This window comes from Carlito syrichta, unplaced genomic scaffold (assembly GCF_000164805.1).
Source record: "Carlito syrichta isolate Samal-C Ts95f unplaced genomic scaffold, Tarsius_syrichta-2.0.1 Scaffold107969, whole genome shotgun sequence".
Lineage (NCBI taxonomy): Eukaryota > Metazoa > Chordata > Mammalia > Primates > Tarsiidae > Carlito > Carlito syrichta.
In genome coordinates, this window is record NW_007052065.1 from 323,176 (window position 1) to 338,565 (window position 15,390).

General features: G+C 51.8%; 1 protein-coding gene across 4 annotated transcripts in view; it reads left to right on the forward strand.

The window, feature by feature from the left end:
• The window catches only part of OTOF (otoferlin), a 99,056-nt gene that overhangs the window by 59,940 nt on the left and 23,726 nt on the right, over window positions 1-15,390 (forward strand). For all 4 annotated transcript variants that reach the window (XM_008068070.1, XM_008068078.1, XM_008068085.1 and 1 more), the window contains 6 exons: window positions 3,742-3,873; window positions 8,082-8,144; window positions 8,563-8,647; window positions 12,596-12,755; window positions 14,209-14,395; window positions 14,637-14,823. In XM_008068070.1, the coding sequence (XP_008066261.1) occupies window positions 3,742-3,873; window positions 8,082-8,144; window positions 8,563-8,647; window positions 12,596-12,755; window positions 14,209-14,395; window positions 14,637-14,823 (814 nt within the window). The remainder of the gene's footprint in view (window positions 1-3,741; window positions 3,874-8,081; window positions 8,145-8,562; window positions 8,648-12,595; window positions 12,756-14,208; window positions 14,396-14,636; window positions 14,824-15,390) is intronic.

Sequence of the window (15,390 nt, forward strand, 5' to 3'; positions counted from 1 at the left end):
ACTGCTAGTCATAACAAGTGATGTAAGTGTGCATCAGTTAGTCTAGATCTGGTTGGAGATTTCAGATGTTTCATTCTGGAAAAAGTCTATTCACAGACATAAGTGCTGCCAAAGATGGTTGCCATTTTGAGTGCATGGTTCCTGAGATTACTGAGAGGAGGAGTCGAGAGACAGAGAGAAGGAGGGGAATCGGAGAGTGTGACGCACATTCCACACATGCGCACTGCGGCCCGGACGAGTCAGCTGCTAGGCAGGACAGGCAGCGGCGGCAAAAGCACCCCGTGGGCCAGATAAATGTCCTCGGCAGGCCGCTTATGGCCCGCGGTTCGTAGTTTGAGGACCCCTGACTTAAGCCATTTCCACCTCCACACATCTCTCCAGTTTTCATCTCTATTTCATCTTCTGCCACTGACCTGAGGTCCCCAGCCTCGCCTGCATGGTTGCACCCACTTCCTCCCTGGCCTCCCTGCCCTCATATGCCTCCTTCACACCAACCTCTATGCCACTACCAGAGTGACCTTCCCAAAATGCAAATCTGGTCTGCCACCTGGAAATGGGGGGCTGGGGATGGCAGTAAAAGATGTCGCAGAAGGACAGTACTAAAGGGTCCAGCAATTCTCATCTCTAGCTCCCAGCTGATACTCTTGAAGCACCGCCAGGTCCCTCGGAATCAGGTCACAAAGCACCATTGCGCTCAGGCTCTCCCGGGACAGGGGTATAGATTTACCACTCAGCATTGCTTCTTGTGATAGCTTCCATGAAGGCACTAGGGGATTGTGTCCCTTATCTCAAAAGGAAACAGTGGGATAGCCAATAGCCCAAAGAGTCAGCTGGTCAGTTGGTCCTGGCTGCGGCTCCATTTCTCTCCTCATCTTCCACCTGGGAAAACCAAGTCCTATACTGATGATGGCAGAAAAAGATGGCTAATCTCCTCCCTCAGGCTCCTGAAGAACAACCAATTGCTTTTTATGTGTGTGTGCGTTGTTGGTTTTTTGGGTTTTTTTTGTTTTTTTTGTTTGAGCCAGGGTCTCACTCTGTTGCCCAGGCTGGAGTACAGTGGCTTGATCAATGGCTTACCATAGCTCAACTTCCTGGGCCCAGGTGATCCTCTCACCTCAGCCTTTCAATTATCTGGGACTGCAGGCACATGCCACCACATCCAGATAACTGTTTGATTTTTCTTTTTTCTTTTTGTAGAGATAATGTCTCTCTATTTTGCCCAGGCTGGTCTTGAACACCTGGGCTCAAGTGACCCTCCCGCCTCAGCCTCCCAAATTGCTGGAATTACAGGTGTGAGCCACTACGCCAAGCCCTGTTTCCTTTTAGTCTCCCTGAAGAAATTGTGATTATTGCACTTCTTTGAAGCTCCAATTCTAAGTTTTCACTTAAGTCCCTTTGGAACTTCAAGTTCCCCGTAGAAATGTTTGTGATCGTAGTTCATGTTCCTTCATCAGTAAATGTCCGGTTTTCCATTTATATGCTTTCCTGGCAATGTTCTCATAGGCGTTGGAGTTTCTATTTCCTAATATTATTATTTCTGTGGGTGGATATTTTTCTACCAGGAGCAGCAGAATATCTGTAAGACTTTGATACTGGATGATAGTTTTAGTGAAAAGGGACGATAATTACCTCAGGTAAAATTGCATTTAGGTGTTGCATCAAAGTACAGCAACCAAAAGTCCCAATCTCCAAGATGAAAATTGTGAAGAGCAACCCCTACAGTCTAATTAGAAGAACATACTGAGGGCCATGTTAATACTAGCACATTTTAAAATGTGAGTCCAAGTTGGGCACAGTAGCTCACACCTACAATCCCAGCCCTTTGGGAGGTCAAAGTGGGAGGACTGCTTGAGCCCAGGAGTTCAAGACCAACCTGGACAACATAGCAAGATCTCATCTCTACAAAAAATAAAAATTAGCCAGGTGTGGTGGTACACGCTTGTAGTACTAGCTACTTGGGAGGCTGAGGCAGGAGAATCACCTGAGCCCAGGAGGTTGAGGCTGCAGTGAGCCATGATCCATGCCACTGCACTCCAGCCCAGGCAACAGAGTGAGTCCCTGACTCAAAAAAAAATGTGACTTCAAGAGAGTCAAGTGAAACAACACTCAGCATCATACATGACTTAACCTACTTGAGAGACTAGTCACTTGACTGAAGGTAGATTCTATGTGAGAAGCATTTATAACAGTAGCTCATTTTTTATAGCGTTTTCTACTGCTTGGGATGCATTTTGACACACATTATCTCATTTAATCTTCACACAGCTTTATGGATGGCTGGTGTCACTGCTTGTAGCTGAAAAAATTGAGGCTCAGAGAGCCTCCTTGGTCATCTGCACTCACATCTGGCAACGTGTCAGGTCTGAGGGTCAGTGCCAAGTCAAGCAACCCAAACCCATGTCTCTTTCTGTTTTACCACAGCTACTTACCAGAACTGACACCTCCATAACCAAAATGAGAACTGATGGCTAAAAATAAGGGGTTCAGGAAAGTAGTAGTTACATCAAAAATTACTGGTTCTCTCTCTTTCTCTCTTTTTTTTTTTTTTTTTTTTGAGTTGGAGTCTCACTCTGTCACTCAGACTGGAGTGCAGTGATCGCTCCTGGCCACCGCAGCCTCTACCTGCTGGTCTCCGGCGATCCTTCCACCTCAGCCTTCCAAGTAGCCGGAACTACAGGCGCGCGCTACCACGCCCGGCTGATTTTTTTTTTGATTTATTGTAGAGATGAGGTCTCGCCTGCGCAGGTGGGTCTCGAACCCGCGGGCTCAGGCAATCCACTCACCTCAGCCTCCCAAAGGCGCGGGATTACAGACTGAACCACCAAGTCCGGCTTCTCTCTCTCTCTCTCTCTCTCTCTATATATATATATATATATATATGTATATATACATATATATATATGTAGTATAGTTTTTTAGCTTAAAATCTTTACGCCAATAATCATTTACAGTAAGTTCCATAAGGGGGAAGAATTTGTTTCGATCCCATCTGTGCCTGGACCCATTAGGTGACCAGTAAATGTTTGTTGAATAAATTGACAACTGAAAAGGGGCTTTCTGGGGTAGATTCCAGGGAGCTGGATGCTACTGAAAGGACTCAGTAGAACATCCTCCACAATCACCAGGCCAGAAAAGGCAACTTGGGTGGACACAAAGCCTCACTGACCAGTCACACAAAGAAATTAAACAAAAGGAAAGGGGTGGGAATGTGGAAAGGGAGCCAAAACTCCAGAAACATAAAGAAATGTCAGAGGCCTGCAGGCTTAAATGAGAAATTCTGGAGCAGGAAACTAAGTGCAAGGTAATGAAGACTTACAAGCTGAGTTTCTGAGTATATGAAACCTGTGAACTGGGTTTGGCAGAGCTGTTGATGCTAAAGGAGAACTCAGGGCACCTGGAACAACCCAGGAGCTTTAAAAATACTGATGCCAGGGCCCATGCTCTAGATTGGATTGGCTTGGTCTGGAGTGTGGCCTGGGCATCCGGGTTTTTACACCGCATTCCCCCAGTTAATTCTAGTGAAACCTGACTTAGAAGTTATCCAGCCCATAACCTTCTATAAATGAGGACACCAAGGCTCAGAAGGGGAAAAAACCCAGGGTCACCCAGCAGATTAGAGGCGGTGGTCAGAGTGGAACCCAGGCCTTCTAGCCCTGCTGCCCCAGCCCCTGGGCTCCTGCAAGACCAGGCTCCCTGGCTCATGCAGCTTTCCTCTGGCTCCCCCCTCTCTCCTGCCCACAGGTCAGCATCACGGTGATCGAGGCACGACAGCTGGTGGGCTTGAACATGGACCCTGTGGTGTGTGTGGAGGTGGGCGACGACAAGAAGTACACATCCATGAAGGAGTCCACTAACTGCCCCTATTACAATGAGGTCAGTAGCCCCGCAGCCCCAAGTGCAGAATGAGGCCTCCCCAAAAGGAGGCCCAACAGGAACAGCAGGGAGTCAAGGGGCACAGAGGGCTCCCAGCAGGGGTGACCTTGGCCCACTCTGGTTACAACCCCCAGAACACTGCCACACAGTGCCACATCTGAACCCCAGTCCAGAGCCAAGCTGACACTGATCTTTGAAATAAACATGGCCCTGGTGCACTATACAGCTCCCTTCATTGCCTGAGAAGGAACCCCCCTCCCCAAGGGACTTGGTCCTTGCTATTTCTAGGGCAGGTGCTCCAGTCCTCTGGGGCATGGGCACCATTAACCAGCACTTTCTACGCACCAGACACTCTCCAAAACACCTCAGGTGTGTCATCTGTTCTGACCCCCTCAAAGACAATCAGAGTCTTTACACGAGATTCTTAGGGGAGGTTTGCCCAACCTCAAAGCCAGCATCAGCTCTGCGCTCTTCTTGTCCAGCTGCTAGTAGGTTCCATGTGCTAGTTCTTCAGGCGCTAGTGGGTTCTGTGGCCATCCCCTCTCTGCTCGGCTCCTTCGTGGTGGCCTGAACTTCTGTGGGGCTTCCCTCCAAAGCACTGGCCATGACTTCGGGGTGTCAGGGAGAAAATGTCTGGTACCCACTCTTGTTCCTTCCAGCCATTTGAGGCCACATTGAGGGTGAGGAACCTCAGAGATCTTATAGTTCAATGTTCCCATCTTACAGAGGAGAAGACTGAGGCCTCAGTGTAGGAAGGGCCTTGCCCACAATCACGAGGGTATTGTTAATGGAGCAGGTCCCAGACTGCCCAGCCTCAAACACAGCTTCTTGATCCCCGGGATCCAGATGGGAGCCCAGTGTAATCAGCTCTGGTGAGGGATACTCAGTCCTCCTTCCAGCACCTGAGCACACATCAGACTCATCCAGAAGTCACTGGCCAGGGTCCTGGCATCCCTTCTCTGGAGTGGGTGTTCATTCTCTTTCTCTCAGTGGCTCCAGGCAGGGAGGGATGCCAGGCTGGCCCAAGCAAGGCATCCGTATCCTGTGTCCTGAGGTATCTCTCCAGCTTGGGGGATGGCATCTCCTGGGCAGCTGTGGGAACCTTTCAGCTGCACAACTGTAAAAGGAAAACCTAGCAAACCTCTGCCCTTCAGCCCAGGCCTCGCCGGACTCTTCTGGGTCCCACAAATGGACCCTATTCTCCTAGCTGGTTTCCCACAGGCCCTAGAGCTTGGCATCACTGCTCAGAACCCCTCCAGCCCCAGGGGGAGCTAGGACATTCAGACTTGACATCTCTGACCTACGTCAGGACATATCCTGACTGGAAAAGCCTCTGGACTGGATAAGGATCTACTTTCCCATGACAGACATGGATACAGGTCCCCGTGGCCTGCCATGGTTATTTGATAGTGATAAAGCCACGTTTGGCTGACTGGAGGGCTCGTCTTGCACCCGGCCCAAGCACCTCGAATTTCATTCAAATTGCCTTCTCTTTCCCAAGGGCACAGAGCTGCTCTCCCGACTTGGTGGCTCTCCAGAAAACTCCTACTCGCTCTGCAGGTTCCTCCTGAAATGTCCTTGCCACTGAGCAGCTTTCCCTGCTGTGTCTGGGTCAGAGGTCAGCACTCCCCTCTCTCTGTGGTGATAACATCCCTGAATTGTGTCTGGTCCTTCATGTCTCTATCCCCTGGTGGACTAGAGTCTCCCAGACTCCTGCATCGCCATGAGTATGGCCTTAGAGCCTGATGCACACTTGAAGGGGTTCGGTAACACTTAACCAAAGGAAGAAGCAAACACTCGCTGCACGTCTGCTGTGCTCCAGGCCATGGCATGTGGGACAACATGGCAGCTGTAGAGATGAATGAGATGTGGCTCTGCCTTGATTCAGTCCCCTCCTCGTTTCAGCCTAGAAACTGTTTTCTAAGCTCCACATTCATAACCTCTAAGACTATTCATTCTGTTCATCTTTGGCGTATCTGAAATTTGTCCCTGACCACATTTTTGTTCTTTTCCACAAACCCAAGTAGTTCTGATTTTGTGTCAGTTTCCTCTAAACTACAGTTTCTCAAACTCAGCACTCTAGGCGTTTTGGACTGGATGATGCTTTAGTAGTGATGTTGTGCTGGGTATCATAGGGCTGTTGAATAGCAGCCCTGACCTCCAGTCACTAGACGCCAGTAGCAACCCTCCCTTCTCAGTTGTGATGATAAAAACTGTTCCCAGACATCAACAAATGTCCCCTGGGGGTTGAAATCACCCTCACTTGAGGCCACTCCAAGTCACGCTTGATTCCTTCCAATCCCAAGGCCAGGACTTTTTTTTCCTTTTCTCCTCTTTCTGTGCCTCATTCCTTTTCAATGAAAGATGCCCTCCTGGTCATGGGTTTGTATTGCTTCTGGGTAATTCTCTGAGCTGGTGGGAACCTTCCTTTGACCCCACTAAAACTAAAACAACAGAGGGAGGTGTGGGAACAGTCTCCCTTACTTAGCAGATTCCTAAGCTACCACAAAAGGGAAACATGCTCAGGAGACCCAAGGACTAGGACTGAAGGCAGCTCAGAGTTGGCGATCCCGCCCTGGCTTAGCTAGCTGTTCCCCTGGGGCTGACACAACTCAGACGCCCCTGGCCTGCCTGGTTCCTAGCCTGCCCTGTGAAGGGAGGCTCATGACCTTTGTCCTCCCAGAATGGCTTGACCGTTCACAGACCATCCAAGACCTCTTACCTGAGTGTGGATCCGGTCCTGCCCAGACATCTTGGGAGCACCAACCTTCCTCCTACCTAAAACCAACCTCTCCCCTTTACCTTGGATTCTTCTCTTTCTACATCTCAAAAAATCTAGCACTGCAGTCCTTTAAGCAGTGGGCTTTGTTTTTCTTCTGGATCCCTCTACCTTGCCTGTAAAGAGTTCTAAGTACAGCCATGAAAACTCAGGTATGCTCACATATAGGAACTAGAAATCTGCCATCTCTCTATAGGCCTTTGTCGTTCCCACACACCTCTCCAGCAACTGCCTTTCTCTCTTCTCCCTCCACAATCAGATCACATGAGCTGTCTCCACTTCCTCCCTCCCAGTCATACCTCAGTATCTGCAGCCATTTTTGCCAACCCCTTCCCCCTACTCTGCGCCACTGACACTGCTCTCCTCAAGGTCACCAAGGACCTTACTGCTCTTAAGTACGGTGTCCACTGGCATCCTCCCTCCCTTGACTTCCCAGGTCCTTCCATCCTGTCCCTTCTCTTGGGGATCTTTCAACCACACCTCACAGTCCTCATGTGAATGGCGCTCCTGGAGTGGTTCAACTTGTCAGTCCTGGATCATTATCTCCACATGACAGAGGGGTAAACCAAGGCTCAGGACAGGGTAACAGCTAGGTGTGGATGACTTTGAAGCCAGCTTTACCCTCAGTGCTCAACGGCAAGCCTTCAGATGTTTACCCCAGGCACCATGGCAACAGTTCTCCCATCTCCCCACCCTCACAGCCCCACACCCCTACTCTCCACACCCACACACCCAGGCCAGAGGAAGGGTCAGGGATTGCAACTGTGAGTGGCAGCTCACAGCACCTCACAAGTCCCACCTAAGTGCTTTTGTACACCATAGTTCACCCCTTCTGAGATTCATCTTACTTTATATTTTAGCATTTCTGAAACTGGGGCGCACCTCCTAGGCAGCCTTGTGGCTTAATGGCAATGTCTGTGTGGTCCATAAAACCGCAGCGCATCTTGCTGTCAACAGCATTTTAGATTTGGTGCAGTATGTTCTAGTATCTCATGACAAGACTGAAGTGGGTATTATTATCTCCATTTTACAGCTCAAAAACTGAGGTTCAGAGAATGTGTTGCTCAGGGCCACACAGCCAGGAAGGGGCAGAACTTGGACTAGAACTCAGGTCTCCTGACTCCCTGGCCCTGGATCCCTTCTGAGCACAGCACATGATGTAGACCATTTTACCTACTGCTCTCACTTCCTTCCCCACCCTGCACTGGCCGGCACTGGCCCCGCCTAGGGGGTGGGAACCTGCCTCCCACAACCTCACCCGGGGTCAGTCAGGACCAGATGAGTTGCCACTGCCACTCCTCCAATCTCTGGGGCTCAGGGGAAATGGCCGGGGCGCAGACAGGCACTGCCAGGAGAGACGGGCCCGGCACTGCCCAGGCTGTAGCTGCTTCCCATGCTGACAGCAGGCCTGGGTCCTTCCCCACTCCAGTACTTCGTCTTTGACTTCCATGTCTCTCCTGACGTCATGTTCGACAAGATCATCAAGATCTCGGTGAGTGGGGAGCATCCCTGGCAGGCCGGGCCACCATCTTAGACTGCACCTCTATGCAGACATGACAGGTGTCCAGCCCTCTGACTGGACCAGTCATTAAAAGGCAGCCTTGTGCCTGGACACATGGCTGGGCAGGCGGGCACAAGTTGGATTCATCTCCCCCTCTCCTTTAGCCAAGTGCCTGTGTAGAGTGTACAACCTGCTCACCCACACATGGCAGCCAGCAAAAAACAGGCAGCGGGAGGGGTAAGCCTTAGCAAGTCACCCTCACCCTGCCACATGCCCTCCTGCTTCACCGTGAAGCTAGGGTCCCCAGAAAGACTGAGGTGGCACCCCCATCAGTAGGTCCCAGCCCCTGCCCCATGGAATGCCTCACCCCCACCCAGCCTGACGGGCAGCTGGTGGTTCTGCCCGGAAGGTGATTCACTCCAAGAACCTGCTACGCAGCGGCACCCTGGTGGGCTCCTTCAAAATGGACGTGGGAACCGTGTACTCCCAGCCAGGTGAGTGACTGCACACGGGCCGGTCAGCCATGGTGCACACGGCTCAGGGAGCCAGGCACACAGGGCCCCTCCTGCCGCGGGGTTCCTGGGCGCATCCTGGCAAGGATCACAGACACAGTCTGGCAACTGTTGGTACACACAGCCATATGGCTGCGGAAAATGACGTGCGCAGTCGGTACACAAACGCAGCGAGCAACTGTGCAGCCAGTCTGCTGGATTTTTGCTCATCACCAGGTCAGAAACTCCACACAGAGCCTGGAGTAACTCCATCGTCTGCTTGATAGCACGTGGCAGGCGGACGAGTTGCTGCCCACATGCAGTCTGGCGAGCGGTTGCAGAGGATACAGTGAGGGACACCCATCATAGCCTGCCTAGGGACTATGCCCAGACTCCTGCCTTCTAGGCTGGCACCCACTGACGAGAAGGGACATCACAGGAGCCCTGCCATTTCCTTTTCACTGTTGAGGGACCTGAGACTCAGAGACACACATGGCTGGTCAGGAGTGAAGTCAGGGTGTATAACTCCACAGCCCCACTGAGTCACGTAGTCCGATCCAAATGGAGTGATGCCAGTCAGTGTCAAATGTAACGTGGCAGCCACTGAGGAACTCTGGGCTCTGAAAATACTTTTTGCAAGAGACCCAGGCCACTTGAGGACCCATGGGCCAACACCATATGGGGTGGGCATTGGAGCCTCAAGGGGTGGCCCAGAAAGCTTGTGAGGTAAGCCAGAAAGAGGAGGTGCCCTAAACCTGCCAGATGACAACTCACTACGTGGCCAGATCAGTGGTCACCTCGTGTCCCTAAAGTGAACCCACTTCTCAGAATGCAGTAGTGACCCCATCAGGCCCTTTGACAATGCAATATAATTTCACCAATATAATTGCACCCAAATTGTCACATTTGATCCTCACAAAACAGTGAGGTCAGCCGGGCTCAGTGGCTCAGCCTGTAATCCCAGCACTTTGGGAGGCCGAGGTGAGTGGATTGCCTGAGCCCGCGGGTTCGAGACCAGCCCAGGCAACTTGGCGAGACCTCATCTCTACAATAAATCATAAAGAAATCAGCCGGGCATGGTCGTGCGTGCCTGTAATTCCAGCTACTCAAAGGCTGAGGTGGAAGGATCGCTGGAGCCCAGCGGGTCAAGGCTGCGGTGGCCAGGAGCATGCCACTGCACTCCAGTCTGGGCAACAGAGTGAGACTCCAACTCAAAAAAAAAACAAAAGGTTGGCAGCATCATTCCTTCGCATTTTACAGATGAGACAAATGAGGCTAAGAGAAATGAAATGGGTTGGAGGTGTACATTGGCAGCCTGAGGCCTAGAGCCAAGAGAAAGAGATAGTGAGGGGCCTAATAGGGACCTCTGGGCTGCTGCATAGTAGTCTTGCTGAGGAAACTGTTGCCACTCATGGGTGGTAAGTGTCAGGCACTGGAACAAGACAGTCCCGGCAGGCTTAACCTCACAACCCCACGTAGGCATCGTCATTCCCATTTCCTAATAAGGAAACTGAGGCTCCACAAGCTTAAACAACTGGCCCAGGGCCACACGGTAAGTGGTAGAAACAGGATGTGGACCCAGATCTGTGTGGGCCCTGAGCCTGGTGCCCTCCCAAAAGCATGAGAGACTGAATTCACACGGGTGAGGTACAGGGTCTTTACTCTGATGGTCTCTAGTTTGGCTGGAGCTTTTTGATGAGGCTTTGGTTCCCAACTCAGTCAGAACATTGTTGGACAGCAGGGACCCGATCCTCCTAGGTGCTGCTGGGAAGTTTTGGTTGATGTCTATAGCTCTTGGAACTGGAAAGGTTTCCTGGGAGACCAGAGTCCCCTAGGACTACATTTGCACTATCAGATACAACAGCCAGAAACTGTTCACTCATTGCTACTCTCTTTGGGAGATGAGGAGAGGCCGTACAGAATCCCCACTCCTCCTCTTAGAGGTCACAGAGAAGATCTGAGATGCTAGCAGCTGTCCCAGCCCAACCAGCCTTGCCTAGCGGGTGTCAGAATCAGGCCAGGCATAGGTGAAATGATATTTCAGACAGGTAAGCATATAGCTCAGGACCTCATGTGGCCCTTGCATCTCTGGGCTGAGATTACACACTATTAGGACTGGAAGAGCCCCGGAGGTCATCAGCCCAGTGCTTACCCAACATAAGGACCCCATGGCAGCATCCTTGATTGGTCACCTGCTCTCTGCTTAGACCTCCTGGAAACAAGGCACTCATCACTTCCAATTTTAGTTATCTCCATTTAGTTTATGTCAGACCAAGATGTGTCACCCTGTAACCTTTACCCACACGAGTCTGCCTTGCAGGAAAAAAGAAAAAATCTATCTCCTCTTCATATAACCTTTCAGTTTGAAGGCAAATTTCATGTTCCTCCTGAATCTTACTCTCTTTTCTTGCTACATTTCCCTCCCAAATCTGTCTACCCCTGTATCCACCTACCCACAAATCCACCCACCTATTCATATATCCATCCATTCACCCACCACATATGCATCCATCTACCCACTCACCCATATATCCACCCACCCATCTGTCCACATGCTAATAGATCCTTCTATCCATTAATCCTCCCACCGTCTGTCCATTCACCATCAACTCAGCAGCCAGGCAGTCCACTATCTATCCCTCTGTCCATCTCCCCACGCAGCCATCTAGCTTCCTGTCTATCTGTCCATCTCTCCATCTGACTGACATCTGCTCTGGAAGCTCCGAGGATGCCTAGGACATGGCCTCTCCCCTGAGGCATGCAGCTAAGCTGAAGTCTCCAGTGCCTCCTCACACACGTGCCTTCCTTCCCTCTCACCACCCTTGCCCCTCCTTCAGACTCTACTGAGACATTGTCTATCCTGAGATAGACTTTGGCACACAGTCCCTAACACGTCGCAGGGAGCCCACTGGGGCCAGAGCCTTGGAGTATAACAGCCTGGGCCACCGTAAAAGGTCAAGGAAGAGGGAGGGAAGGAGGAAGGTGCTGAGCCCCTGGAGGGTTCATCCCACACACACACACAAAAAAAAAAAAACCATAGGAAGAAGATTGCTTTAGCCAGGCGACAGGCCTCTCTCTGCTTGTGCACTGGGTTTAAAGTAAGCTTGAAGGAGCAAACCCTTCCTAAAGCACCCCTTCCCTGACATCTGTCCTTCCTTCCACATGGTCCTGGGACACTGGCATGAGGCTATCAGTGTCACCTTTAGGAGGCACTCAATCTTAAAGACAACACATAGATAATCACAGTGCACAGTGAGATGGGAGGCACGTATATGGAACACACCCAAGAAGCCAGGATCAACTCTTCTGAGGAAGTCAGGGAAGGCTGAGTGGAAGAGGAGAAACAAAATGAAGCAAAATGAATAGAAGTTTCCCGACTGAACAGGGAGGAGGAGAGGTGGAGCAGGGCGAGAATAGGGAAGAGGGCATTCCAAGCTCAAAGAACAGCAGACACAAATGCATGAGGGTACGAGCCAGCAACAGGAGTTCAGAGAGGGGTGAGCAGCTTTGCCCAGCAGGAGGACAGAGCTGCATGGGACGAGCAGTGAGTCAGAGAGCCGACAGACCAGGCCTTCAGTCTTCACTCCAAGGCACTGGGGAGCCCCAGAAGAGCTGGAAAGGGGGGCAGAAGGGAAGCCCCCATCTGGGAGGGCTCTGTGAGTTTGACTGGAGTGGTGGCTGCAGGCAGAGAAAACAATTGGGAGGCTGTAGCTTCCAAGTTACACCACGCATCGGATGTAGGATCATGGGTAGAGCCTTGTGTCCAGTGTGCACACACATGCACCTATTCACACATGCTCACACACCCTAAACCTGGCTTCCTCCCACCTGATGGCCTGGGCTCCAGGGGCCAAGAAGGCATTCAGCTCTGCTGCCCTGCAGCCTGCCCTGAGGGTGAGAGCAGCCCCAGGTGGGGGCAACCAGTGCAGTGCCCACCCCTCACCACCACAGAGCACCAGTTCCATCACAAGTGGGCCATCCTGTCGGACCCAGACGACATCTCCGCCGGGCTAAAGGGCTATGTGAAGTGCGATGTTGCCGTGGTGGGTAAAGGGGACAACATCAAGACGCCTCACAAAGCCAATGAGACGGAAGAGGATGACATTGAGGGGTGAGGCCCTGTCTACCCCAGCCCCTGGAGCCTGAACCCAGGCCTTCCTTCCCCCCAAGGGAGCTCCTGGTGTGACTCGCCAAAGCACCTCCCATGCCTCTCCCTCACCTGTGTTGTCGCCAAAGCACCTCCCATGCCTCTCCCTCATCTGTGTTGTCATCCACACTCCCAAGCAGCCTTGCTCTTCCTGGAAGGGCTGAGGCAGGGTGGAGCAGGAGGGGAATGGAGGATGGCTCAGAACGACTTTGACCTCCAGACTTCTGGCTAGGAAGAGTAGATGCCGATAGACCAGAGTCCAGGAGATGCTGGGTCCTGAGGACACCAGCAGGGTATCTCCAGGCTAGCAAAGAGAGTTATTTTGGTGTGCCAGGTTCGGGCAGCTGACAGTGGCTGTTGAGAAATCTTCTGGACCCTTGTCTGGACTCAGTGGGAAACTGCTGGGATCAATGAGTTGTGTCTTCCTTGGGCTGGAGAGGGGACAGTGGCCACTTGTGAAGCTTTTGTCTACAAAACAGAGTACAGCACAAAGCTATGAAAAGTTGAAAAGAGCCGGGCTCGGTGGCTCAGCCTGTAATCCCGCACCTTGGGAGGCTGAGGTGAGTGGTTTTCCTGAGTCCACGGGTTCAAGACCCGCCTGGGCAACTTGGTGAGACCTCATCTCTACAATAAATCAAAAAAAATTAGCTGGGTGTGGTAGCATGCACCTGTAGTTCCAGCTACTTGGAAGGCTGAGGCGGAAGGATCACCAGAGCCCAGCAGGTCGAGGCTGCGGTGGCCAAGAGCGGCCACTGCACTCCAGTCTGGGCGACAGAGTGAGACTCCAACTTAAAAAAAAAAAGAAAAGAATGCTAAAATTGGTGTCCCACTCTGCAGTTTCCAAAGCACGCATACGTTGTAACCAATTTGAGTCCAATCACATTCCTGGGAGGTGGGTACTATCATTCCCACCTTAACAGTGAGAAAAAGCCGGGCTCGGTGGCTCAGCCTGTAATCCCGCGCCTTTGGGAAGCTGAAGTGAGTGGATTGCCTGAGCCCGCGGGTTTGAGACCCGCCTGGGCAGCGAGACCTCATCTCTACAATAAATCAAAAAATCAGCCAGACGTGGTAGCGCGCGCCTGTAGTTCCAGCTACTTGGAAGGCTGAGGTGGAAGGATCGCCGGAGCCCAGCAGGTCAAGGCTGTGGTGGCCGGGAGCAGCCACTGCACTCCAGTCTGGGCGACCGAGCGAGACTCCAACTCAAAAAAAAAACAGTGAGGAAACCGCAGCTCAGCAAGTTGGGGAGACATCCCCAGGATCCCACAAGTGAGTAGTATCGTGAACACAAGTGTCTAATCCTAGCCCAGGCCCCCTCAGCCATCCTTCACAAATGGTGCTGGCACCCAGGGTTATGTGGATGCCAGGACAGGAGCTAGGCCCCTGGACCTGGCCACCACAGCCCTGGCTGTGCCAGCAGGAACTTGCTGCTCCCTGAGGGGGTGCCCCCAGAACGCCAGTGGGCCCGCTTTTACATGAAAATTTACCGAGCTGAGGGGTTACCACGCATGAACACAAGCCTCATGGCCAACGTGAAGAAGGCTTTCATCGGTGAAAACAAGGACCTCGTTGATCCCTACGTGCAAGTCTTCTTTGCTGGCCAGAAGGTACCGGGGTATGAGGTGCAGGAGGCTGGGGCTAGGGCGGCAAACATTATGGGTGCAGGTGTTGGCATAGGACTCAGGGAGAGCTGGGAGGGTAAGGCCAGGCTGGGAGCCATCTCAGTTGTGGGGCTTAGAGAATTCTGCCCTTATCCTGGGATTCTCAGAATAAGACCTGAGATGGAGGAGCCAAGTAAAACACACACACACACACACACACACGTTAACCCCAGCTCCCTCCCACCAGGGCAAGACTTCGGTGCAGAAGAGCAGCTACGAGCCCCTGTGGAATGAGCAGGTCGTCTTTACAGACCTCTTCCCCCCACTCTGCAAACGCATGAAGGTGCAGATCCGGGACTCGGACAAGGTCAACGACGTGGCCATCGGCACCCACTTCATTGATCTGCGCAAGATCTCCAACGATGGAGACAAAGGTCAACAGCGGGAGACCAGGATGCTGGGGGAGGGCAGCAGCAGGGGTGGTCTGAAGGGAAAGAGTAAGGGAGACCCCCTTCACACCACCATCACCCAGATCTCTGCCTAACATGTATGTCAGGCCTTGCCTGCAGCTCCCTCACAAGGGAGAGGTGAGGAGTTGGGGCTCAGGCCTGCTCTGACCTGACTGGATCTGCCTGAGTCCAGCTGTCTGGATTTGCCAGTTAGAAGCTGTGTGATCTGCGTACATGTTTTCCCATCCACAAAGTGAAAATAATAATGATTATATGAGATAATAATTATAGTACACGTAGTACCTAATAACAGTAAAGTTTCTATCTGCAGACTTATGGGGATTGATCACCTCCTAGAATCCAAGCACTGTGTTGGGTACCCGGAATAGAGAGAAAGATAAGAATCTGTTCCTTGGCCGAGCATGGTGGCTCACACCTATAATCCCAGCACTTTGGGAGGCCAAGGTGAGAGGATTGCCTGAGCCCATGGGTTCGAGACCAGCCTGGGCAACTTGGCAAGACCTCATTTCTACAATAAATTTTTAAAAATAC